Here is a 23,331-nt window from a genome sequence, read left to right as displayed (position 1 = left end):
CGTGTTTCCAGCCTCTGCCACACAAATCGCAATTCGCACCACTAGCGCTGTACGGCCTCTGCCACGCTGTTACAAAGCCAACAACAAGTACTGTATGGCTCTTAGCAACTGCATACATACACGATAGCGCTATTCGGCCACTGCCACGCTTTCAACAAAATGTTACTCTTTGTCAAATTTCTAAAGCGAATTTGCACACTTTAGATTTTGCATTTACGAAAAGTTTAAATAATTTTCATATGAACGGTCACTAATATTTCGGTCGACTGCCACATACAATAGAAATTTTTTTTAGAAATTTTCCATTCGCAAGCATGTTCACTGTACTTCGGTACGATGGCTTTGCATTTTCATTGTCACTGACCCTTTCTAAGTATTTCGCGTCGCCGCTCGCGTAAGAAACCGAATCCTTTTTCTGACACCAATTTGTAGTAAAATAGATCTTTATTTAATGTTCGAATGTTTATTTCATATCTAAATGTTTATTTTTGTAGTTAATATATTTAATACGCACTTAGATTTAGGTTTAAAACTATTTTTAGTGTCTATTATATTTTAGTGTTGAAGCGTGATGATTCGCGAGCTGGACAGAACTGAAACTGTTTTTTAATTGAACTTGAAAAACTGTTCTGTTGAAAAGACGCTTCGTTAAGCAGAGTTGTTTAGTTTCTATGTTAATGTTGTATTTTAAGGTATGTAAGTTTAGGTCTTTCGTCCACTGCGGTGTTCCCGTCCCACATATATCAAATATAAATCTCATGATCACACTATTTATAATCAGGCTAAAACTTTCATGAATAGCCCAATGTAACGCGCCTCTACACGATGTAAATGTACTTAATCTGCTTATAAATTCGTATGTTCCTGCATCTCCCCTTATACAGCATCTCTGCCCTCTCAGCAACTCCCTTAACCCTCAGGCCCTCTATGTTTTCTACCTCCCTCCCTACATCTTAAGATCTTGATGTATATTGGAACGATTTTCTGTCATCCCTTGTCAAAGTTGGTTTCGAGACAGAACGAACGAAAATCGACACTGATGATGGCAGAAAGCCGAAACCGGTTTGTCTCGAACAAACTTTGACAAGGGATGACGAAAAATCGTTCCAATATACATCATTTATCCACCCTGTCAGAAAATCAACAAAACAAAATAAGTCTTTAGATCTTCTTCCTCTCGGTCTTACCTTACCCAAAATACAGCATGTCTATCGAGCTTCGCTTTTCTACCCCTTGACTCATTTTCTACCATCCCTCTCTCTCTTCCGTTTTTATCCCTATACAACCGCCAGACTTTCAGCTCGTTTAGATAAAAAAAGCACTCATAAAAGTTAAAGCCTATTTATTTATAGCACAACCACAACAATTGTAAACTATGCCCGTTTTTGGTTATGAAGAGAGTATGGGCATCTCACCTTGTAATTAAAAAATATGCTTCCGCTTTTTGGAGGCGCTTTAATGGCCACATGCTTATGCATGGCACCAACGCAATTTGGAAAATTCGATTTTTCTTTGTAGCCCTAAGCTACTGCGGACATGATTTGTTGGTTGGATGGTGGTATTTGGCTCTTCAAAGCTGTGCATATAGTTTGTCAGACGTGGGATATTATAGTGCCAAAATGTTGCTTTTTGATTTTTTTCTTTCTTTTCGCGCAAAATATTTATATAAACGAAAGGTGTTAAGTTAAGTTTAAGTTAGCATTGAGTTAATGTAGTATTAGTCACTTAATTTTAGCTAATGTTGTTTTAAGCTCACCTTAATTTAAGCAAATATACCTTTAAGTTTGTAAATTAACAGGATTGACAAACGATCCTAGTGGGACTTGTATTGGTCGCACAAAAGCACTGGTGCTACCGCTGTGCTCCCAGCGCCGCAGTCACAAAAAGTAAGGTTATTTTAGATACTTATTTAAGTTTTCGGCATTCGCGTACTAAAGCGTGAATGTAAGTGTGTGTGTGGCATGCTTTTGCTGCCCGTTAGATGAACAGGAAAATTGCGTTTTTCTGCGCCCACGTCCACGTGTATGGATGCCCCTTTTTAGGTGCTCCGAAGTAAATTTCACGAGCGGCTGGCCTACGCCGCACGATCGCCATGTACAATACGTGTACTTATATAGTAATAAATTATGGAGGCCCCGGCGAGGTGTACAAGACGATGTTTTATATGGTAATAATTACCCACAAAATACCTTCCAATTACGCCCTGAGCTGCATCCTTTTAAATTATCTCAAAACAATTGAAGTACTGTAGCCGGCACACAATAAATAGAAATATAGTCGCTTTTCTTTAAATTTATAAAATATGAACTTTATTCACACTTTTATAATTTTTTTTGTTGCAGGTGTTGGATGCAAGAATATAATGGCCGAGCCACTCACGCGCCGGGTTGCATTAACCCGTGCGAGCGACATCAGCTGATGCATGTTTAATGTGGTGAGATTGAACTTAGGGTGTCATTAAAATACAAATGTCAGAACATACAAGCTTGACATGATTGTGCATTAACCTTAGTAATACTAGATTTCACAATATGTTTGCAACTTTGAACTTAACATACAGCCGCCCTTAACATAAGTAGTTTATTAGGTTACAGATTTGATTGTTAACTAAAATTATTAAAAGTAATTTTAGCATGGTTGAAAAGTGTGTATTTATGAGTCTTCGTTCTCGCAAAATAAATCTCCTTTCGTAGGTAGAAGGCACATTTTTGCTATTGGCCGTTTGTATTCACCATTGGGCATTTTCTCTGTGACGACCCTTGTGCGACCGTCAGCTCCCGAATGACTCGCTAGTGGCCACTTTGTGGGAGGCGTAGCTTCGCTGAATACAACCACAACATGAACTCCTTTGAAATTACGTGACGGGCGAAACCGCCTGGTGCGGCGTTGTAAACTCAGAAGATACTCGTCTCTCCAACGACGCCAGAAGTGCTGTCTTATAGATGATATTAACTGCCACCGTTGCTGGAGATTTCACCGGAACCCTTGACCCTCAGGTTCAGGGATAGCCTTAAGCGGTTCGCCGATAATAAAGTGCCCCGGCGTCAGAGCCTCGAGTGCTCTCATAGAAACCTCGCACAATGGACGAGAGTTGACGCAGGCTTCCAATTCTGTCAATAATGTACTGTGCTCATCGTATGTTAAGAGAGTTTCACCTAGGGCGTATTTTAGGTGATATTTAATGAGTTTTATACCAGTTTCCCAGTATCCGCCCATATACGGTGCGATCGGCGGGTTAAAACGCCACTCTATATTGGAAAATGACTTAAGTGTTTCGTCTGCCATACACTTATCGTACACGACACGAAGCTCCTTCTCAGCTCCGACAAAATTCGTTCCATTATCGGAAAACATGGTTTTGCAATACCCTCTTCGGTTGATGAAACGCTTCAACGCATTTAGAAATGCAGGTGCAGACAAATATTCTACGAATTCCAGGTTGTTGTTGTTGTTGTAGCAATGCTCGCCCCACCTAATAGCCGCGACCGATCACAAATTGTTATCAATATCCTCTAACGGGAGTCCAAGGAAACTTGCCGTTTAAACAGGGGTGGACCATAAGGAAAGGGGCGTTAGAGGCGTTGGTTCCACATTACAAATAAAGAGATGGTTGGTGTCATGTGGGGACACATTGCAAGGGGGGCATACATTTTGTATGTCGGGGTTGATTATGGATAGGTAAGAGTTTAACCTGTTACAGTATCCCGAACGAAGTTGAGCAAGAGTGACACGCGTTTCCCTGGGGAGTATGCGTTCCTCTTCCGCGAGTTCTGGATATTTTTCTTCAAGTACTGGATTCACCGGGCAATTCCCGACATAAAGGTCCGACGCCTGTCTATGGAGTTCACCAAGGACCTGCTTGTGTTTTTTCGCTTCATACGGCTGGGTTCTCAGGTGCCGTATTTCCTCAAAATGCTTACGGAGAAGACTCCTTATGCCCCTAGGCGGTGCTGGTTCGTCAATCAGATGTCTGTTGGGATGCCCAGGTTTCTAGGTATTCAACAGAAACTGTTTGGTCAGCATCTCATTTATCTCCCTGATGGGGAGTATTCTCGCCTCTTTATGCAGATGGTGTTCTGGGGACATAAGAAGACAGCCCGTGGCGATTCTGAGAGCACGAATTCCAGGTGCATCATATCAGTGCATATACAAATAAAGGAACAGATGTATCCTTTCGTAGATTTCACCCATCTGCCATGCGTGAACTTGTACGAATAAGGACTTGCGAAGTCTACGGCAGTGCGTGTGAAACAGTGAGCATAAGTAGTGTGAGCCACAGGAAGTCCACCTATTGACTGTGCAGACGTACGACGATTTAGGCAAGTACACTTTACGCATATGTGATAAACGCTACGAATTATATTGCGGGCGCCAGTCACCCAATAACGACGTTGCAAGACGATCTGCATGATACGTGGTCCAGCGTTCAATGTGTACTGATGGATATCGGAAACTATGAGTCGTGGCATCGGAGAATTTTCAGGCAGAATGATTAGATGTCTTACATCAGGCGCGACATCTGCGGATTTCAACAGCCTATCTACACGGAGAGAATGCCGTTCAGGTCTAGAAAAGTCTGCAAATGCAACAGACTACTGCGTAGTGTGATCGGCCTCTTTGTGCTACAATGAAACATTTCGTTAATGAAGTAAAAGTTTTGAGTATACTTAACTAAGCGGCGTTCTGCTTCGACTAACTCTGAAACGGTCAGGGGACCTATTGATTTGTCAAGCAGGCGCTTATTAGCAGCACGAGTATTGAATAGAAAAATGTAAGCGATGACACGACGCAACTTGGAAAACGAAGAGTATTTCTTGACTACTGGCCAATATTCGTCCGAGTCCGTTACGTGGGCTAAGACTTTGTTGCGGACGCCCATATAAGTAGTATGCTGTTGCGAAGCATTCTGCTTCGAATACTGGTCTGTAACCTTCAAAAAGTTAGGACCGTTCCACCATAGTTCATGACACAGTAGATCGTACGGCGATATACCCCTGGACGCCAGCCAGCTAGATTCAATTCGGACCTTACATGATGCTAAAACTCTGGAGGCAAGATCTCTTGGACGTCGGCAACGCGTTTTGCGATGAAAGTCACCCATCTACTTGGGTGCGCTTGTAGCCAGGTTAATGTGATGGCTGAATCCGTCCAAGCATACTGCGGATATCGGAGATCACACCTACTGCTCACAACGTTTCGTACTAATTTTACAGCTAAATACGCCGCACAAAGTTCTAGACGCGGTAAAGTCGTTGATTTAAGCGGTGCTATTATAGTTTTGGCTGATATGAGACGAACAGTAACGGTACCGTTCGGGTGCAATGTACGGGCGTAGACAACGGCGGCATAAGCGCGTTCAGAAGGGTCGGCAAAGACATGCGATTCAGTGAGTGATCCAATTGCTCCAAATCCAAGCCAGCTATCTATCTTCACTTCTTTTAGTTTCTGCAGCTGAAAACGATGATTGAATCACGACCTTGCGCTTAAATCTGGTATCAAACCGTTCCACTCAACTGCGGAACGCCAAACGTCTTGGAACCAGATTTTGGAGTTGATCGTTACTGGAGCGAGCAGACCTAGAGGATCAAAGAAAGTGCTGGCATCAGACAGAAACGATCTCTTGTTTAGGCTTGATGGTTCTTCCTTTAAATGGACAGCAAACGTAAAATGATCACCCTTATAGACCCAACGCATGAACATCCTTACCGTCGACTACGTAATGCGTTACGCTTCTAGAGGCTTCAGCGATAGTTGCGTTCAACTCCTTACGATTCGTCGCCCACTTTCGAAGTTCGAAACCGCCTTCCTCTAGAATATCCGATACGTTCTTTTGAAAGGATTGCAGTTGAGCTTTACAAAATGAACCGGTGAGTAGATCGTCCATGTAAAATTCGTTCAGAATCGTCGATACAGCAATTCGCATTTGTTGCACGAGCATTTGGCAGTTTGCTGCAAAGCCTTGACGGCTAAATTTGACGTAGCCGCCACACCATATGTGACGCGAAGCATGCGGTAATCTTGAATCGGCGATGATGGATGAGGCCTCCAAAGGATTTGTTGCAAGTCGACGTTTTTCGAGGCTACGCACACTTGCTGGTACATCTTGGCGATATCCGCAGTTACTGCAAAGCAGTGCGTTCGAAAACGCAGCAACATGTCATATAAGTAGTCTTGCAACTGCGGTCTAACAACCAGCGCGTCGTTAAGCGAGTTGCCAGAAGTTGTTTTAGCGGAAGCGTTAAAAACAACGCGCAATTTCGTCGTGACGCTAGACTCTTTTACAACTGGATGATGCGACATATAATACACAGCATTTTTCATCGGTTGAGGTATTGCTTCCACGTGACCTATCTGCAAGAGATCTCACATGAACTCGTTTTAACGCGATGTCAACTCGCTGTCATTATCCATCTTTCTTTCAATGCGCAGTAGGCTGCGAACCGCGAAATTATGTGATTCGCACAAAGGAACATCAACCATCAGCGGTAACTCCGCTAGAAAGCGACCGTCGGGCGAACTCTTATGAGGAGAGACGAACTGATCTTGGCAGAAGCGCTCTTTGTTTGTGAGATGAGCCTTGCGGGGAAATTCTTCTAGTTCCCATAATCTATTTAGGCGCGATAGAGTTGCACATCGCAGTGCAATACCTGTAAGTTACGTGTTGGAAAAGACGACAAATATACGCTTCCGCACAAAGTCCAGCCAAATACCGTTTTTTGCGCCATGGGAGTGCCAGGCGGACCTTTGCGAAGCTCGGAGGAGATTAGACGACTCATAATGTCCATACCAACCAAAATATCGACGCGACCAGGCTTGTTTAAATACGGATCAGCTAGAAACAAGCCGCGAAAATGAGGCCATTCAGCGGTATCTAGCATCTGCGATGGCAGTCCGACGTTATTTTCGGCAAAAAGCATCAACCGTATAACGTTCATTGGAAAAATTCGAAGAAAGTAAGAGTGATGTCTCATCCTTACATCGACCTCCTTGTGATGAACCGATTCCAGTAACGAAAATGGACAATGATGTGCGAGGCAGGCCCAAGCGTTGGACTCACACACCAGTAACGAACGTAGTGTGGGAACCGGAATGGATAAGTATACGAGCCGGTGGCCACCTATCAGAACAATCGCGAACCTTTACCAAAGCGGTTGATAATAAAACAGTTTTTTGCGGTACGGGTATCGGAATGGTTTCGGAACTCAGACACGATGAGATGCATGCAGCGGCGGATGACTGGTTGACCGAAGAAGCGGTTGTTTGATTGGTGACAGATGCGGTAGTCGGAGCGGTAGGGGATGCGTCAGCGACGTGCGAAATGGCAGTGCTGGCGGTTGAGACTGAGACCCAATGTGGTAGCGTATGATGACTTTGATGACAGATACGGCACGCGGATGAATTTTTGCAATGCTCTCTAAAATGGCCTGATCTCAAGCAATTTAGACAAACCTTGGCTTCCTTTATAAATTCGGATTTCGCTGTTGTATGAAGGTTCCGCAACGTAACAACGGTATATCCTGTGCGCTGCATTGCAGTACGTGCATTCCGTGTTGCTCTGCTCAGGAACAGCGTAAAACACCTTCGTCGACTTTCGTTCCGATTTGGTCGCATTGACTTTGCTTAGCAATGGTTGAGACGCATGGGTAGCCAGCATTGACAGTGAACGACAGGGTACTTCTAAAAACGTTGATAGCTCCTCGAAGGTAGGGGGTTCGTCACTACCTAAAGATAGCTCCCATTATTTTCTGGTCTCAAATGCAAGTCTCTTTACCACTTCATGCACCAACCAATCGTCCCAGAGGTCGACGGAGCGACCCAGTGCCTCGAGCTCCCGAATGTGTTATTGTAAAGTGTCGTGAACATCCTTGATGGCTGCGGCGCTGTCAATTGTAGCATTGGGAATATCACCAATAGCCGTGAGATGCGCCTCCACGATAACCCTCATAACCTTATAGCGCGATGTGAGTAGACCCCAAGCTTCTGTGTAATTTGCATCGCAAACCTTGAAGCCGTTGATTACATTTAGTGCATCTCCTTTCAAACAGCTATGTAGATAATGAAGCCTTTGTCCGTACGACAAATCAGCATTGCCATCAACCAGTGAGCAAAAGGAATCATAGGAAACGATCCACTCCGTGGAATCACCCGTGAATGTAGGTAAGTCCATTTTCAGTAACCGTATTGCTGGAGACACATACGCGGTAGTGGCAACGAGACGAGATGCCGTTTCCGCTCGACACCTTTCTACGCGTTTGAAATTGGCCAAGGCTGTGGCATACCAAGTTTCACACTGCTTTCGAACACTTTCTTCTACTGCAGCATTTTCAGCTCCACACGAATTTTTGACGGCGTCATGGGCTTTATTGAAACGCACCCATTGCTCTAAAAGTTGGATATAACTGGTGACGTTATCTACGTCCATAACAAATGCCTCGTCTATGCTTTTTTTCATGTACTTTTGATTGAGTTAAGGGCAGAATCGCGAGTTTTCACAAATGTAGACATATTTATTTTTTATAGTTGCAGAATTTACTATTGTTTATAGGTTAATTTGCCTTTTAAGTTTGCTGCAGAAGGCATATAAAATGTACGAATGGTGGAAAGGGCGATGAGAAAAAATGTAGGCGATTTGCAACGGACAAATGAAGGACACTGAAAACTGTTGTAATTCCCAATGCAATGCGGAGTTGAATATTCGTATATTTAAATATTTAAATGTAGTATGTATTTTTAGACTTTCAGCTATATATGATGAATTTATTAGTAGGTTATACTTGCGCACGATTCGATGAATCCACCACCGCAAAAGCAACAATTTGCAAAGGTAATAATCCGCAACATTTTTGGTCCTTACGATCCAGATTCATCGAATCGTGCGCAAGTATAACCTGCTAATAAATTCATCATATATAGCTTAAAGTCTAAATATACATAATACATTTAAATATTTAAATATACGAATATTCAACTCCGCATTGCATTGGGAATTTTCAGTGACCTTCATTTTTCCGCTGCAAATCGCCTACCTTTTTTCTCATCGCCTCACCTACGTTTTTTCTCATGCCCTCTGCAACAAACTTAAAAGGCAAATTAACCTATAAACAATAGTAAACTCTGCAACTATAAAAAATAAATATATCTACATTTGTGTAAACTCGCGATTCTGCCCTTAACTCAATCAAAAGGTACATGACGAAAAGCACAGACGAGGCATTTGTTATGGACGTGGATAATGTCACCAGTTATATGAAACTTTTAAATGAGCAATGGGTGAGTTCAATACAACCCATGACGCCGTCGAAAATTCGTGTGGAGCTAACAATGCTGCAGTAGAAGAAAGTGCTCGAGAGCAGTGTGAAACTTGGCATGCCACAGCCTTGGCTAATTTCAAACGCGTAGAAAGGTGTCGAGCGGAAATGGCATTTCGTTTCGCTGCCAATACCGCGTATGTGTCTCCAGCAACACGACTACCGAAAACGGACTTACCTATATTCACGGGTGATTCCACGGAGTGGATTGTTTTCTATGATTCCTTTTGCCCACTGGTTGATGGCAATGCTGCTTTTCGGACGGACAAAAGCTTCATTATCTATGTAGATGTTTGAAAGGAGATGCACTAAATATAATTAACGGCTTCAAGATTTGCGATGCAAATTACAATGAGACTTGGGGTCTACTCACATCGCGCTACAAGGTCAGGAAGTTATCGTGGAATCACATTTCATGGCTATTGATGATATTCCCAAGGCTACAAATGACAGCGCCGCAGCCATCAAGAATGTTCAAAACACTTTTCAACAAAACATTCTGGAGCTCCAGGCACTGGGTCGCTCCGTCGACCTCTGGGACGATTGGTTGGTGCATGAAGTGGTGAAGAGGCTTTCGTTTGAGACCAGAGAACATTTCATTCATTCATTTCATTTTTTATTCATTTTCTTTCAAAACAGCATATATGTTACAATAGCGACTTAAATTAAATAAACCATAATTACAGAAAGAAAAGTAAGGCATTCTGTAAAAATATATGTATTTTAGTATCGAATGCCATCTCCTTATAAAATTGAATTCAAAAACATGTAAAATAGTGCGTGGGGTGAAGATTGATTAAAAATAATAAGTAATAAAATATATTAATACAATATGTACATATATTTTTTTAAGTGCTATGGTTCAGCAAAATTTTGATGTCTTCGTGTAATTTCTTTAGTAGAAAAGATTTAACCTTTCCCAAAAACTCATTCAGATTTCTAGTGACACGTATACATGCAGGCAACGCATTAAAAGCTTCAAAAGAAACGATAGTAAAGAAGTTGTTGAAGTTGGTTGCTCGAGAGGTCGGGACATACACAAGTCTATATGAGTTTTGCCTCAAGTTATAACTATCCGATACCAGGTTATGTAAATACCCACAGCGAATGAAAAACGTCTTTAATGTTTTATAGTAGTACATATGCTTAACAGGAATAACTTTCAGATCCCTAAACAACTCCATAGAGTGGTGAAAACGATCAACATTACATATTTTTCTTATGACCCATTTTTGAATAGTTAGAAGCTGCTGGATTTTATTACCTGCAGCGCCACCCAACAGGTTATACCATATTGGAGCTTGGAGTGGACTAAAGCTTAGTAAATAGTTTTAGGTGTTTCGTTTGAACAAACTTTTCTTAAATTGTAAAAATAACGAACGGAAGATCGCAAGTAGGACTTCAAACGAGAAATATGCGTAGACCAACTCAAGTTTTGGTCAACAATAACACCAAGATATTGGAAGTCGCTTACTTTTTCAATAGTGAAGCACTTATCGGAACAATTTACTTCAGCTTTAAACGATGCACAGAACAGAAAATTATTTAGTGCAAAACGTTTGCAGTCAGTAGCATGGAATACAATGGCTATGTCAGGTGAGGATTTTGGATGCAAATTGAAATACATCAACTTCGTTTTCTTGCTGACACAGAGCTTATGTGCTGTAAACCACACTCTTAGCAAATGCACATCGTTATTGATTCCTGCTACTAAATCCAGATAGGTCGATAAACCATAGGCGATAGCAAGGTCGTCAGCGAAGGCTGTTACTTTTCCATACAATGGCAGCGAGAATATTGAATTAAGGTAAATCAAAAATAGAATAGGACCTAAGACAGATTCTTGAGGTACACCTAAGCTAATTGTAACTGGGTTACTTATACTACTTCCAACTTTTACTTTTTGAATTCTTCCTGACAAATAAGATTTAAACCAATTATATATAAACCCACGGAAGACCGCAAAATACAATTTGTCTAATAAAATTTGGTGATCAACCATGTCAAATGCTTTAGTGATACCAACGAACAGTCCAGCACATTTCTTTTTATTGTCTAGTTCCCTATATATGTGAGAACAAAAGTCCAGCAGGGCATCTCTGTTGACCGCCCATATCTGAACCGGAATTGGATTGAGCTGAAATAGTTATTATTGTCAAGAAATTATAGGATTCGACCTTTAACCAGTTGTTCAAAAATTTTTGAAATTGAAGACAGTAATGAAATAGGCCTGTAGTTATTTATATCCGTTTTGTCACCCTTTTTAAATAAAGGAATGGCAATAGCGCATTTTAAGTCTAAAGGAAATGATCCACCTAAAATACTCATATTAAACCAAAGGCGTTAGGATATCAACTAAATTTAGTGCCACATATTTAAGAGTCTGATTCGAAATTCCATCACAACCACATGATCTAGAGTTATTCAAGGAATTAATTGTTTTTAAAACTTCAATGCCAGTAAATGGCTCGAAAAAAAAACTATTTCCCGAATTCGAGAACTCAGGTATCAGAGCGGAGGATTCGAAAACAGGTGATTGCCCTATTGATAGAAAGTGATAATTGAAAAGGTTTGCCACTGTTGGAGGATCAGAAAAGCTCACGCTACCATCACATAAAACAATTGATGTATTATTAGCTTTACAACTGCGATTCAGAAGACCGTTAATGATATTCCATTCCTTCTTTGGATTGCCATAGGAAGACCTATACTCATTTCGATAGAAATTATCACGCTCCACGTGTACTTCTTTTTTCAGTTCTCTACATAATTTCATATACCTGCTGCGAAGATTTGAGTTTGATGGGTGGTTTTTACACTTTTTTCCAAGCTTGTTTTTTAGATGAATTTTTTTGAGCAACTTTTTGCTAATCCATGGTTTTAACTTATAATCAGATCTGCGAGGGATAAAAGAAAAGCTAGCAGACTTAATGTGTCTGTTAAAAATGTTCAGAAAAATATTAAATGCCTTGGATACGTCTTTTTCAGAGTAACATTCATCCCATGACTCAAATCGCAATAGTTCGTTTAGAGCGTCAAAATTTATTTGCGTTAAACAAGAACTAACCTTTTTATTATTGTTTTTTGCACAGGCCTTGCTTAGTTGTACACCAGTCATAGTGTGATCTATTATTCCGACATCAAAATTTAGGCTACGCAAACTACTGAGAAAATGATTACTAACGCGACAGAAAACGTGATCCAAGCAGCTTCCCGACATACTACGAGTTGGTTCATTTAAATATGATGTTAGACCATGACCAGCCATTAGATTTAGGAAACTATCTATGGTAGGATTAGCGTTAAGAATATCTAAATTAAAGTCACCTAAGATGACAATATTGGCTGAATTTTCACTACGGAGAAGATTTGAGAACTCTTCCACAAATATCTGAACAGGTATCGCATGTAGCCTGTAAACAAATATAAAAGTAAAGACTGCACCGGAAATACTTATTGAAACCTTTATGATGTCAGCACTTGTGAGATTGCATTCAAAATAATCACACTCATACATATCCCGAACAAAAACTCCAACACCACCTGCAGAATAACTGTCATTAGTGTTCGCGAAAAAATTATAACCAGGTATAGTGAAATCATGAATTTCGTGGGAGTATATCCAGATTTCAGACAAAAGTATTACGTCAGGATAGTTTTTAAACATCTCTAGATTGCATAACAATAAATCAAAATTTTGCCGAAGACTACGTATGTTTTGATGAGAAGCAACAAACGAATCCGTAGAATTATACATCAAATCAAGATCATTAATAGGGCTGATTATAGCGAGGTTGTTTATATATAAAATATTTGAGAAAGCCATTAGAAATATGCAAGTATTAAATAATAATTAGAAAACTACGTTACTTTTGAAAAATCGTCAAAAGTACTAAGAATAACAACGTCGCTATTATCAGTCTTTTTCATCATTATTCTACCATGATTTATCCACAGGTAATTATAATTTTGAGCTTTTTTTGTTTTCTTCGCTACTGTAAGCAGCGCTCTGTTGTAGCTAGTGAGACTATCGTTTATGTAAATATTGGTGCTTTTCTGTCCATCACCAAAAAGCTGAGAAGTTAATTTCCCCTTTTCCCTCCGTTTTTGGGACATAACTTTACTCTTCAACTCAGTAGAGGCAAAATGATTGTTTGCTTAAATTTTTTGATGTAGCACTTGTTTATCTCTTCTGGAGAAACAGATAAGTTCAAAGCAGCGCCTAAAATTTGCTTTGTGCATTCATTCGCATTATCACTTGTTAGCGCTGGTACACCAATAATATCGACTGCACTGGTTAGTAGTTGTTGTTCACGCCAATTTAATACACTTTCAAGCCTCGATACTCTCTCGCTCAGTTTATGATTTTCCTCTTTGAGTTGTTTCACCGTGCTTAGAAACTCGGTACTCACTTTCTTTAGACTCACAATTTCGTCATAAAGCAACAGCAAAGTTATTTCCTTTGTATTTATGTCGCCATCAATATGTACTTGATTGACGGCTGGATTGATTCCGTTTCGTATGCGTTTGTGTTGTTGTTATTTACGACATTGCTTCGTTCACTTGCACTTGCACGTATATTGTCACGGTTATTGCTGGGTATCTTTTGTGTTTGCTGTTTTTGGCTGCTGTTGGTGGTTATTTTTGGTTTGCTAAGTGCTGTTGTTGCCGATTTTTTGGTCGCACCGCTCGATCCGGACGCAGCAGATGCGTCCGCTATATCACCCGAACAGAGCCCAGAGGCAGCACAGGTAATGGCTGTTGATGTAGCGATTTACGGCGCAGAACAATGCACGGCTCACATCTATGCTTTATATTGTTCAATTTCATAAAATCGAGATCAGCGGCTGTGACTTTGGCACAAGAAGCATGAAAAAAGCCACCACAATCTACACACGCGACTTTAGCCAACTTCGTGCGATCGATTTTGGTGTTACAAGCTGAACATTGCATTTTGTTAGTGTTCAAAAAGAAAGAAAACGAAATAAAACGTATAAACAAATGCGCGCACCCCACGACACAGTGTAAAAACGTCCACTCACATCAAACGATCACATGGGAGATATCTTTAGTTAGTTACGAACCCCCTACCTTCGAGGAGCTATCAACGTTTTTAGACTCTGTCGTTCACTGTCAATGCTGGCTACCCATGCGTCTCAACCATTCCTAAGCAAAGTAAATGCGATCAAATCGGCACGAAAGTCCAAGAAGGTGTTTCACGCTATTCCTGAGCAGAGCAGAACGCGATGCACGTTCTGCAATGCAGCGTTGTGACAAATTTCGGAACCTTGATACAACAGCGAAATCCAAATTTATAAGGGAAGCCAAGGTTTGCCTAAATTGCTTGAGTTCAGACCATTTTAGAGAATGTTGCAACAGCTCATCCGCGTGCCGTATCTGTAATCAACGTCATCATTCGCTGCTACATGGGGTCTCTGTCTCAACCGCCAGCACTGCCACTACGCACGTCGCCGACGCATCTCCTAACGCTCCGACTACCGCATCTGTCACCAATCAAACAACCGCTTCTTCGGTCAACCAGTCAACCGCCGCTGCATGCATCTCATCGTGTCTGAGTTCCGAAACCATTCCGATACCCGTACCGCAAAAAACTGTTCAACCGCTTTGGTAAAGGTTCGCGATTGTTCTGATAGGTGGCAAGCGGCTCGTATACATTTCGATTCCGGTTCCCACACTACGTTCGTTACTGGTGTGTGCGTCCAACACTTGGGCCTGCCTCGTACATTATCGTCCATTTTCGTTACTGGAATCGGTTCATCACAAGGAGGTCGATGTAAGGATGAGACATCACTCTTACTTTCTTCGAATTTTTCCAATGAACGTTATACGGTTGATGCTTTTTGCCGAATATTACGTCGGACTTGCCATCGCAGATGCTAGATACCGCTGAATGGCCTCATATTCGCTCCTTGTTTCTAGCTTATCCGCATTTCAACAAACCTGACGACGCTTATTTTGGTTGGTATGGACGTCATCAGTCATCTAATCTCTCCGAGCTTCGCAAAGGTCCACTTGGCACTCCCATGGCGCAAAAAGCGGTGTTTGGCTGGACTTTGTGCGAAAGCGTTGATTTGTCGTCTTTTCCAACACGCAACTTACAGGTATTGCACTGCGATGTGCAGCTCGATCGCGCGCTAAAGAGGGAACTAGAAGAATTTCCGCGCTAGACTCATCTCACAAACGAAGAGCGCTTCTGCGAAGATCATTTCGCCTCTACTCATAAGAGGTCGCCCAACGGTCGCTTTCTAGTGGAGTTACTGCTAAAGGTTGATGTTCCTATGGGCGAATCACGTAATTTCGCTGTTCGCAGCCTACTTCGCAATGAAAGAAGGAGGGAGAATGACAACGAGTTGAGATCGCGTTACAACGAGTTCATGGAAGAGCTCTTGGAGATGGGTCACATGGAAGAAATACCTCAAACGACGAACAATGCCGTGTATTTTATGCCGTATAATCCAGTTGTCAAGGAGTCTAGCGTCACAACGAAACTGCGTGTTTTTAACGCTTCCGCGAAAACGACTTCTGGCAACTCACTTAACGACGCGCTGTTTGTTGGATCGCAGTTGCAAGACGATCTAAATGCCGTGTTGTTGCGTTTTCGAACGCACTGCTTCGCAGTAACTGCGGATGTTGCCAAGATGTACCGGAAAGTGTGCGTATCCTCGAAAAACGTCGAGTTGCAACAAATCGTTTGGAGGCCTCATCCATCATCGTCGATTCAAGATTACCGCATGCTTCGCGTCAAATATGGTATGGCGGCCGCGTCCCATTTAGCCGTCAAGGCTTTGCAGCAAACTGCCAATGACTTGTCCAACAAATGCGAAAAAGCCATGTCAATGATTCTGAACGACTTTTACATGGACGATCTACTCACCGGTTCATCTTGTTAAGCTCAACCGCAATCCCTTCAAAAGAACGTATCGGATATTCCAGAGGAAGGCGGTTTCGAACTTCGAAAGTGGGCGACGAATTGTAAGGAACTGAGCGCAACTATCGCCGAAGCCTTATCGCATTACGTAGTCGACGGTAAGTATGTCCATTCGTTGGGTCTAATGTGGGATACAGAGGGTGATCATTTTACGTTTGCATTCGATTTAAAGGAAGAACCATTAAGCCTAACCAAGAGATCGTTTCTGTCTGATGCCAGCACTTTCTTTGATCCTCTAGGTCTGCTCGCTCCAGTAACGATCAACTCCAAAATCTGGTTCCAAGACGTTTGGCGTTCCGCAGTTGAGTGGGACGGTTTGATACCAGTCATCGTTTTCAGCTACAGAAACTAAAAGAAGTGAAGATAGATCGTTGGCTTAGATTTTGAGCAATTGGATCACTCACTGCACCGCACGTCTTTACCGATACTTCTGAACGCGCTTGAGCCGCCGTTGTCTACGCCCGTACCTGGCACCCGAACGTTATGGTTACTCTTCGACTCATATCAGCGAAGACCAAAGTGGCACCGCTGAAATCAACGACTCTAGCGCGTCTAGAACTTTGTGCGGCGTATTTAGCTGCAAAATTAGTACAAAGGGTTTTGAGCAGTTGGTGTGCTCTCCGATACCCGCAGTATGCTTGGACGGATTCAGCAAGCTACAAGGCTATAAGCGCACCCTAGTAGATGGGTGACCTCCAGATATTTGGCATCATGTAAGGTCCGGGTTGAATCCAGCTGACTGCGCGACCAGGGGTATGTCGTCGTCAGGTCTACTGTGTAATGAGCTTTGGTGAAACCGTCCTAACATTTTGAAGGGTACAGACCAGTATTGGAAGCAGAATGCTTGCCGCAGCATACAACTGAAATGGGCGTCCGCAACAAAGTCGTAGCCCACGTAACGAACTCGGAAGAATACTGGCCAGTAGTCAAGAAATACTCTTCATTTTCCAAGTTGCGTCCTGTCATCGCTCACGCTTTACTATTCATTGTGAATGCTCGAGCTGCTACTAAGGCCCTACTTGACAAATGAATAGGTCCCCTGACGCCGCTTTGTTAATTATACTCAAAACTTTTACTTCACTAACGAAATGTTTTATTGTAGCACATAGAGGCCGATCCCACTACGCAGTAGTCTGTTGCGCTTGCAGCCTTTTCTAGACCTGAACGGCATTCTCCGTGTAGGTGGGCGGTAGAAATCCGCAAATTTCGCGCCTGATGTAAGACATCCAATCATCCTGCCTTAAAATCCTCCGCTGTCACGAGTCATAGTTTCCGATATCTATCAGTACACATTGCACACTGGACCAAGTATCATGCAGGTCGCCTTGCAACGTCGTTATTGGGTGATTGGCGCCCGCAATATAATTCGTAGCATTTATCACAAATGCGTAAAGTGTACTTGATTAAATCGTCGTGCGTCCGACCAATCAATGGATGAACTTCCTGTGGCTCACACTACTTATGCTTGCTGTTTCAAACGCACTGCCGTAGACTTGGCAGGTCCATATTCGTACAAGTTCACGCATGGCAGAAGGGTGAAATCTGCCAAGGGATACATCTGTTCCTTTATTTGTATGTGCACTGATGCGATGCACCTGCAATTCGTAAGATATTTGTCTGCACCTGCATTTCTAAACGCGTTCGAGCGTTTCATCAACCGAAGAGGGTATTGCAAAACCATGTTTTCCTATAATGGAACGAATTTCGTCGGAGCTGAGAAGGAGCTTCGTGTCATGTACGAAAAATGATGAAAAGACGAAACACTTCACTCATTTTTCACCGATTCCAATATAGAGTGGCGTTTCAAACCGCCGATCGCACCGCATGTGGGCGGAGACAGCGACACTGGTATAAAATGCATCAAATGTCACTTAAAACACGGCCTAGGTGAAAATCTCTTATCATACGATGATTTTAGTACATTATTGACAGAAGTGGAAGCCTGCGTCAACTCTTGTCCATTGTGCGAGGTTTCTACGAGTGCACTAGACCTCGAGGTTCTGACGCCGGGGCACTTTATTATCGGCGAACCACTTAAGGCTATCCCGGAACCTGAGAGTCTAGGGTTCCGGTGAAATCTCCAGCAACGGTGGCAGTTAATATCATCTATAAGACAGCACTTCTGGCGTCGTTGGAGAGACGAGTAACTACTGAGTTTATAACGCCTCACCAAGTGGTTTCGCCCGTCACGTAACTTCGAAGAAGGAGATGTGGTTGTATTCAACGAAGCTACCCCTCATAAAAAGTGGACACTAGCGAGGGTAGTTGGATGTCATCCGGTAGCTGACGGTCGCATACGGGTCGTCACAGTGAAAACGACCAATGGCGAATACAAACGGCCAATAGCAAAAATATGCCTTCTACCTACGAAAGGAGATTTATTTTGCGAGAACGAAGACTCATAAATACACACTATTCAACCATGCTAAGATTGCTTGCTTTTAATAATTTTTTTAACAGTCGAATCTGTGACCAATAACATATGTTAAGTTTTTTTTTTTCATATTCGTTAACATAGTGATTTAACTCTCTTAATTTATTTTTTTTTTTGCTACTTTGTAAACATAAGAAATTAATTGTTAAGTTTTCTAATATTCTTCATGTTAAAAAAAAAATCAAATGTAATTTAAAGTTGAACGTATCATACATAATTAGATAGTTCAAGGGTGGCTGTAATGGTGGGGTTAATGCACAATCATGTCAAGCTTTTATGTTCTGATATTTGTATTATCACTATTCCTCTTTATCATTACAATTCTTTTCATACACATCTGCTACAATCCATTTTTATACCGCTCGCTATTAAATAATTTGTTCACATAGTTTTCCGATATTATTGAGAATAATAAAGTTGTTTTATTTTTAAGAATACAAGTATTCTACCGCGTATTCATTTAATCGGAAAACACCGCATTTCTATAGCAATCGAATTTACCGCTTTAAGCGGGAGTCATTGGTGCCGTATGTCGTATCGCTGTACTCGTATCCCTAACGTAATCAGCTGTTTATCGTTACGACGGTAAACCAAAAACCAATTGGTTGGTTACGATACGGTTACGACCTTAGCGGCACCAATAATCGATTGCATTGATTCTCATAAGGTTGGTCGAATCAGCTGTTAAAAGGTTACCGATACGGTTACCGATAAAGCACCAATGTCTCCAGCTTTAGGGGGTAAAACACGGTTCTGCGAAAGCAACAATTAGCAGCGGTAATAGTCCGCGACATATACGCTCCACAAATTCATTTGCCAGATATCGGAGTCGGTGTAAATAAAACACACAAAAAACTGTTTTTTTTAAATATCTTATTATGAGTATGAATAAAGGTCCCCCAGCGGGTAAGGGGTTAAGATATACCCTCGGTATGTATGCATGTCGTAAGAGGCGACTAAATTACCAAATATATTCAAGGGGTTGTGTAGCGTAACCCTTTCAAGGGGTTGCCAGCGCAATATATAGCTCCTCGAACCCAATTGTCAACCTAACCTATCCGTGGCGAATCCTGTTTCATTAGCAGCTGAGGCTCTGGCGACCCCGAACTCGTCATGGATTTGGGGGGCGAGAGGGCGGTAAGGATTAGAAGGTCGTATGTGGTCATACCAATCGTTGCCGAGATGGTTAGGCTTGGTACCGGGATGTACCAGACCTGCATCCGGCAAAGGATCATCAATATCGATAAGGCCTTCGGGGAGTGTTCTTATTGCTACAACAAGGACAACAAAAACATTATGAATAAAGGAATTTGAAGTGAGATGGTGTCTTAAGCAATTTTATATGTGTAATAAAACTTATAATAAGGTTATACTGTGGTACACCAATCATTATTCAAGCTTGTTATTATATCAGCTTATGTAGGCCTGATCTTGGGTGGGATATATATGTATAAGCCTTATAGAAAAGTCCTAATTCAGCAATTAATTTCTTTTATTAAGGCTTTATTTTTGTTGGTTCATAAGCCTTATAATAAAGTTGTTATATTCTACCTTACGTAAGTTTTACTTTATATGCCACCAACCAGTGAGCAAAAGGAATCATAGAAAACGACCCAATCCCTGGAATCACCCGTGAATGTAGGTAAGTCCATTTTCGGTAATCGTATTGCTGGAGACACAGATGCGGTAGTGGCAGCGAAACGAGATGCCGTTTCCGCTCGACACCTTTCTATTATTCGATGTATCCGGCTCGAAGGACCAAAAATGTTGCGGATTATTACCCCCGTTTTAGCCGCAAAGCCGAAAGGTAGAACACCACCACCGCAAAAGCAACAACTCGGTACATTTACGGCCTTGCGGCTAAAGCGGGTTGTCCAAGCGGCAAGATATTCTATTGCTATAGAAATGCGGTGTTTTCTGATTAAATGAAAACGCGGTAGAATACTTATATTCTTAATAATAAAACAACTTTATTATTCTCAATAATATCGGAAAACTATGTGAACAAATTATTTAATAGCGAGCGGTATAAAAATGGACTGTAGCAGACAAAAAGGAATAGTGATAATACAAATGTCAGAACATACAAACTTGACATGATTGTACATTAACCCTAGTAAGACTAGATTTCACAATATGTTTTATGTTTGCAAATTCGAACTTAACAGTATATTTTCGTGATACTTTCAGGGCTGGCCGAACCACTGCCGATGAGTGACCCGCGGCTAAATAAACAAAACTTTATAAATAAAACACATACCAAAAACTTGAAAAAAGATTCTGAGTGTGAAATTTAGAGTTTACATCTTTCATGAGTTTTTTTAAAAGGACGAAAAGTAGATTTCCTATTGAAAATAGTTTTATCGGCATTCTTATTTTGCAAATAAAAAACCATTTACCTAAAACATATTACGAAAACTTATAGACTATAGTGGAGTTTTATTTATCACATATCTCTTTAATTTATTTATTATTTAAAGTCGACTACAAACTTGTTTTAATGAGTATTTTAAAAAGGAGTGGGCCTTATTTTTATAGGTGGACGCCTTTTCGAAATATCACCATAAAGGTGGACCAGGGGTGACTCTAGAATTTGTTTGTACTATATGGGTATCAAATGAAAGGTGTTAGTGAGTATTTTAAAAGGGAGTGGGCCTTAGTTCTATAGGTGGACGCCTTTTCGGAATATCGTTATAAAAGTGGACCAGGGGTGACTCTAGAATGCGTTTGTACAATATGAGTATCAAATGAAAGGTGTTAATGAGTATTTTAAAAAGGAGTGGGCCTTATTTTTATAGGTGGACGCCTTTTCGAAATATCGCCATAAAGGTGGACCAGGGGTGACTCTAGAATTTGTTTGTACTATATGGGTATCAAATGAAAGGTGTTAGTGAGTATTTTAAAAGGGAGTGGGCCTTAGTTCTACAGGTGGACGCCTTTTCGGAATATCGTTATAAAAGTGGACCAGGGGTGACTCTAGAATGCGTTTGTACAATATGAGTATCAAATGAAAGGTGTTAATGAGTATTTTAAAAGGGCATGGGTCTTAGTTCTATAGGTGGATGCCTTTTCGAGATATCGCCATAAACGTGGACCAGGGGTGACTCTAGAATTTGTTTGTACGATATGGGTATCAAATGAAAGGTGTTAATGAGTATTTTAAAAGGGCGTAGGCCTTAGTTCTATAGGTGGATGCCTTTTCGAGATATCGCCATAAACGTGGACCAGGGGTGACTCTAGAATTTGTTTGTACGATATGGGTATCAAATGAAAGGTGTTAATGAGTATCTTAAAAGGACGTGGGCCTTAGTTCTATAGGTGGACGCCTTTTCGAAATATCGCCATAAAGGTGGACCAGTGGCGACTCTAGAATTTGTTTGTACGATATGGGTATAAAATGAAAGGTGTTAATGAGTATCTTAAAAGGACGTGGGCCTTAGTTCTATAGGTGGACGCCTTTTCGAAATATCGCCATAAAGGTGGACCAGGGGTGACTCTAGAATTTGTTTGTACTATATGGGTATCAAACGAAAGGTGTTAATAAGTGTTTTAAAAGGGAGTGGGCTTTAGTTCTATAGGTGGACGCCTTTTCGGAATATCGTTATAAAAGTTGACCAGGGGTGACTCTAGAATGCGTTTGTACAATATGGGTATCAAATGAAAGGTGTTAATGAGTATTTTAAAAGAGCGTGGGCCTTAGTTCTATAGGTGGACGCCTTTTCGAAATATCGCCATAAAGGTGGACCAGGGGCGACTCTAGAATTTGTTTGTACGATATGGGTATCAAATGAAAGGTGTTAATGAGTATTTTAAAAAGGAGTGGGCCTTAGTTCTATAGGTGGACGCCTTTTCGAAATATCGCCATAAAGGTGGACCAGGGGTGACTCTAGAATTTGTTTGTACTATATGGGTATCAAACGAAAGGTGTTAATAAGTGTTTTAAAAGGGAGTGGGCTTTAGTTCTATAGGTGGACGCCTTTTCGGAATATCGTTATAAAAGTGGACCAGGGGTGACTCTAGAATGCGTTTGTACAATATGGGTATCAAATGAAAGGTGTTAATGAGTATTTTAAAAGGGCGTGGGCCTTAGTTCTATAGGTGGACGCCTTTTCGAAATATCGCCATAAAGGTGGACCAGGGGCGACTCTAGAATTTGTTTGTACGATATGGGTATCAAATGAAAGGTGCTAATGAGTATTTTAAAAAGGAGTGGGCCTTAGTTCTATGTGTGGACGCCTTTTCGAGATATCGCCATAAACGTGGACCAGGGGTGACTCTAGAATTTGTTTGTACGATATGGGTATCAAATGAAAGGTTTTAATGAGTATTTTAAAAGGGCGTGGACCTTAGTTCTATAGGTGGACGCCTTTTCGAAATATCGCCATAAAGGTGGGCCAGGGGTAACTCTAGAATTTTTTCGTACGATATGGGTATCAAATGAAAGGTGTTAATGAGTATTTTAAAAAGGAGTGGGCCTTAGTTCTATATGTGGACGCCTTTTCGAGATATCGCCATAAACGTGGTCCAGGGGTGACTCTAGAATGCGTTTGTACGATATGGGTATCAAATTAAAGGTATTAATGAGGGTTTTAAAAGGTAGTTGCCCTTAGTTGTATATGTGAAGGCGTTTTCGAGATATC

The 23,331-nt window shown here is 41.4% G+C and overlaps 1 protein-coding gene across 21 annotated transcripts in view; it reads left to right on the top strand.

Annotated features, from left to right (window-relative positions):
• Nucleotides 1–23,331, top strand: part of LOC137236879 (protein eva-1) — a 3,007,131-nt gene that overhangs the window by 2,967,491 nt on the left and 16,309 nt on the right. Inside the window, exons 11-12 of one of the 21 annotated variants that reach the window (XM_067759966.1) lie at nt 2,343–2,434; nt 20,882–20,937. The exons of 19 other annotated variants lie outside the window; for them this stretch is intronic. In XM_067759966.1, the coding sequence (XP_067616067.1) occupies nt 2,343–2,419 (77 nt within the window). In that variant the 3' untranslated portion in view covers nt 2,420–2,434; nt 20,882–20,937. Of the gene's footprint in view, nt 1–2,342; nt 2,435–20,881; nt 20,938–23,331 lie in introns of those variants that run through there. One more of the 21 variants, XM_067759965.1, reaches the window with a different exon arrangement.

This window comes from Eurosta solidaginis, chromosome 1 (assembly GCF_040869045.1).
Source record: "Eurosta solidaginis isolate ZX-2024a chromosome 1, ASM4086904v1, whole genome shotgun sequence".
NCBI lineage: Eukaryota > Metazoa > Arthropoda > Insecta > Diptera > Tephritidae > Eurosta > Eurosta solidaginis.
This window is presented reverse-complemented; position numbering and strand designations above follow the sequence as displayed.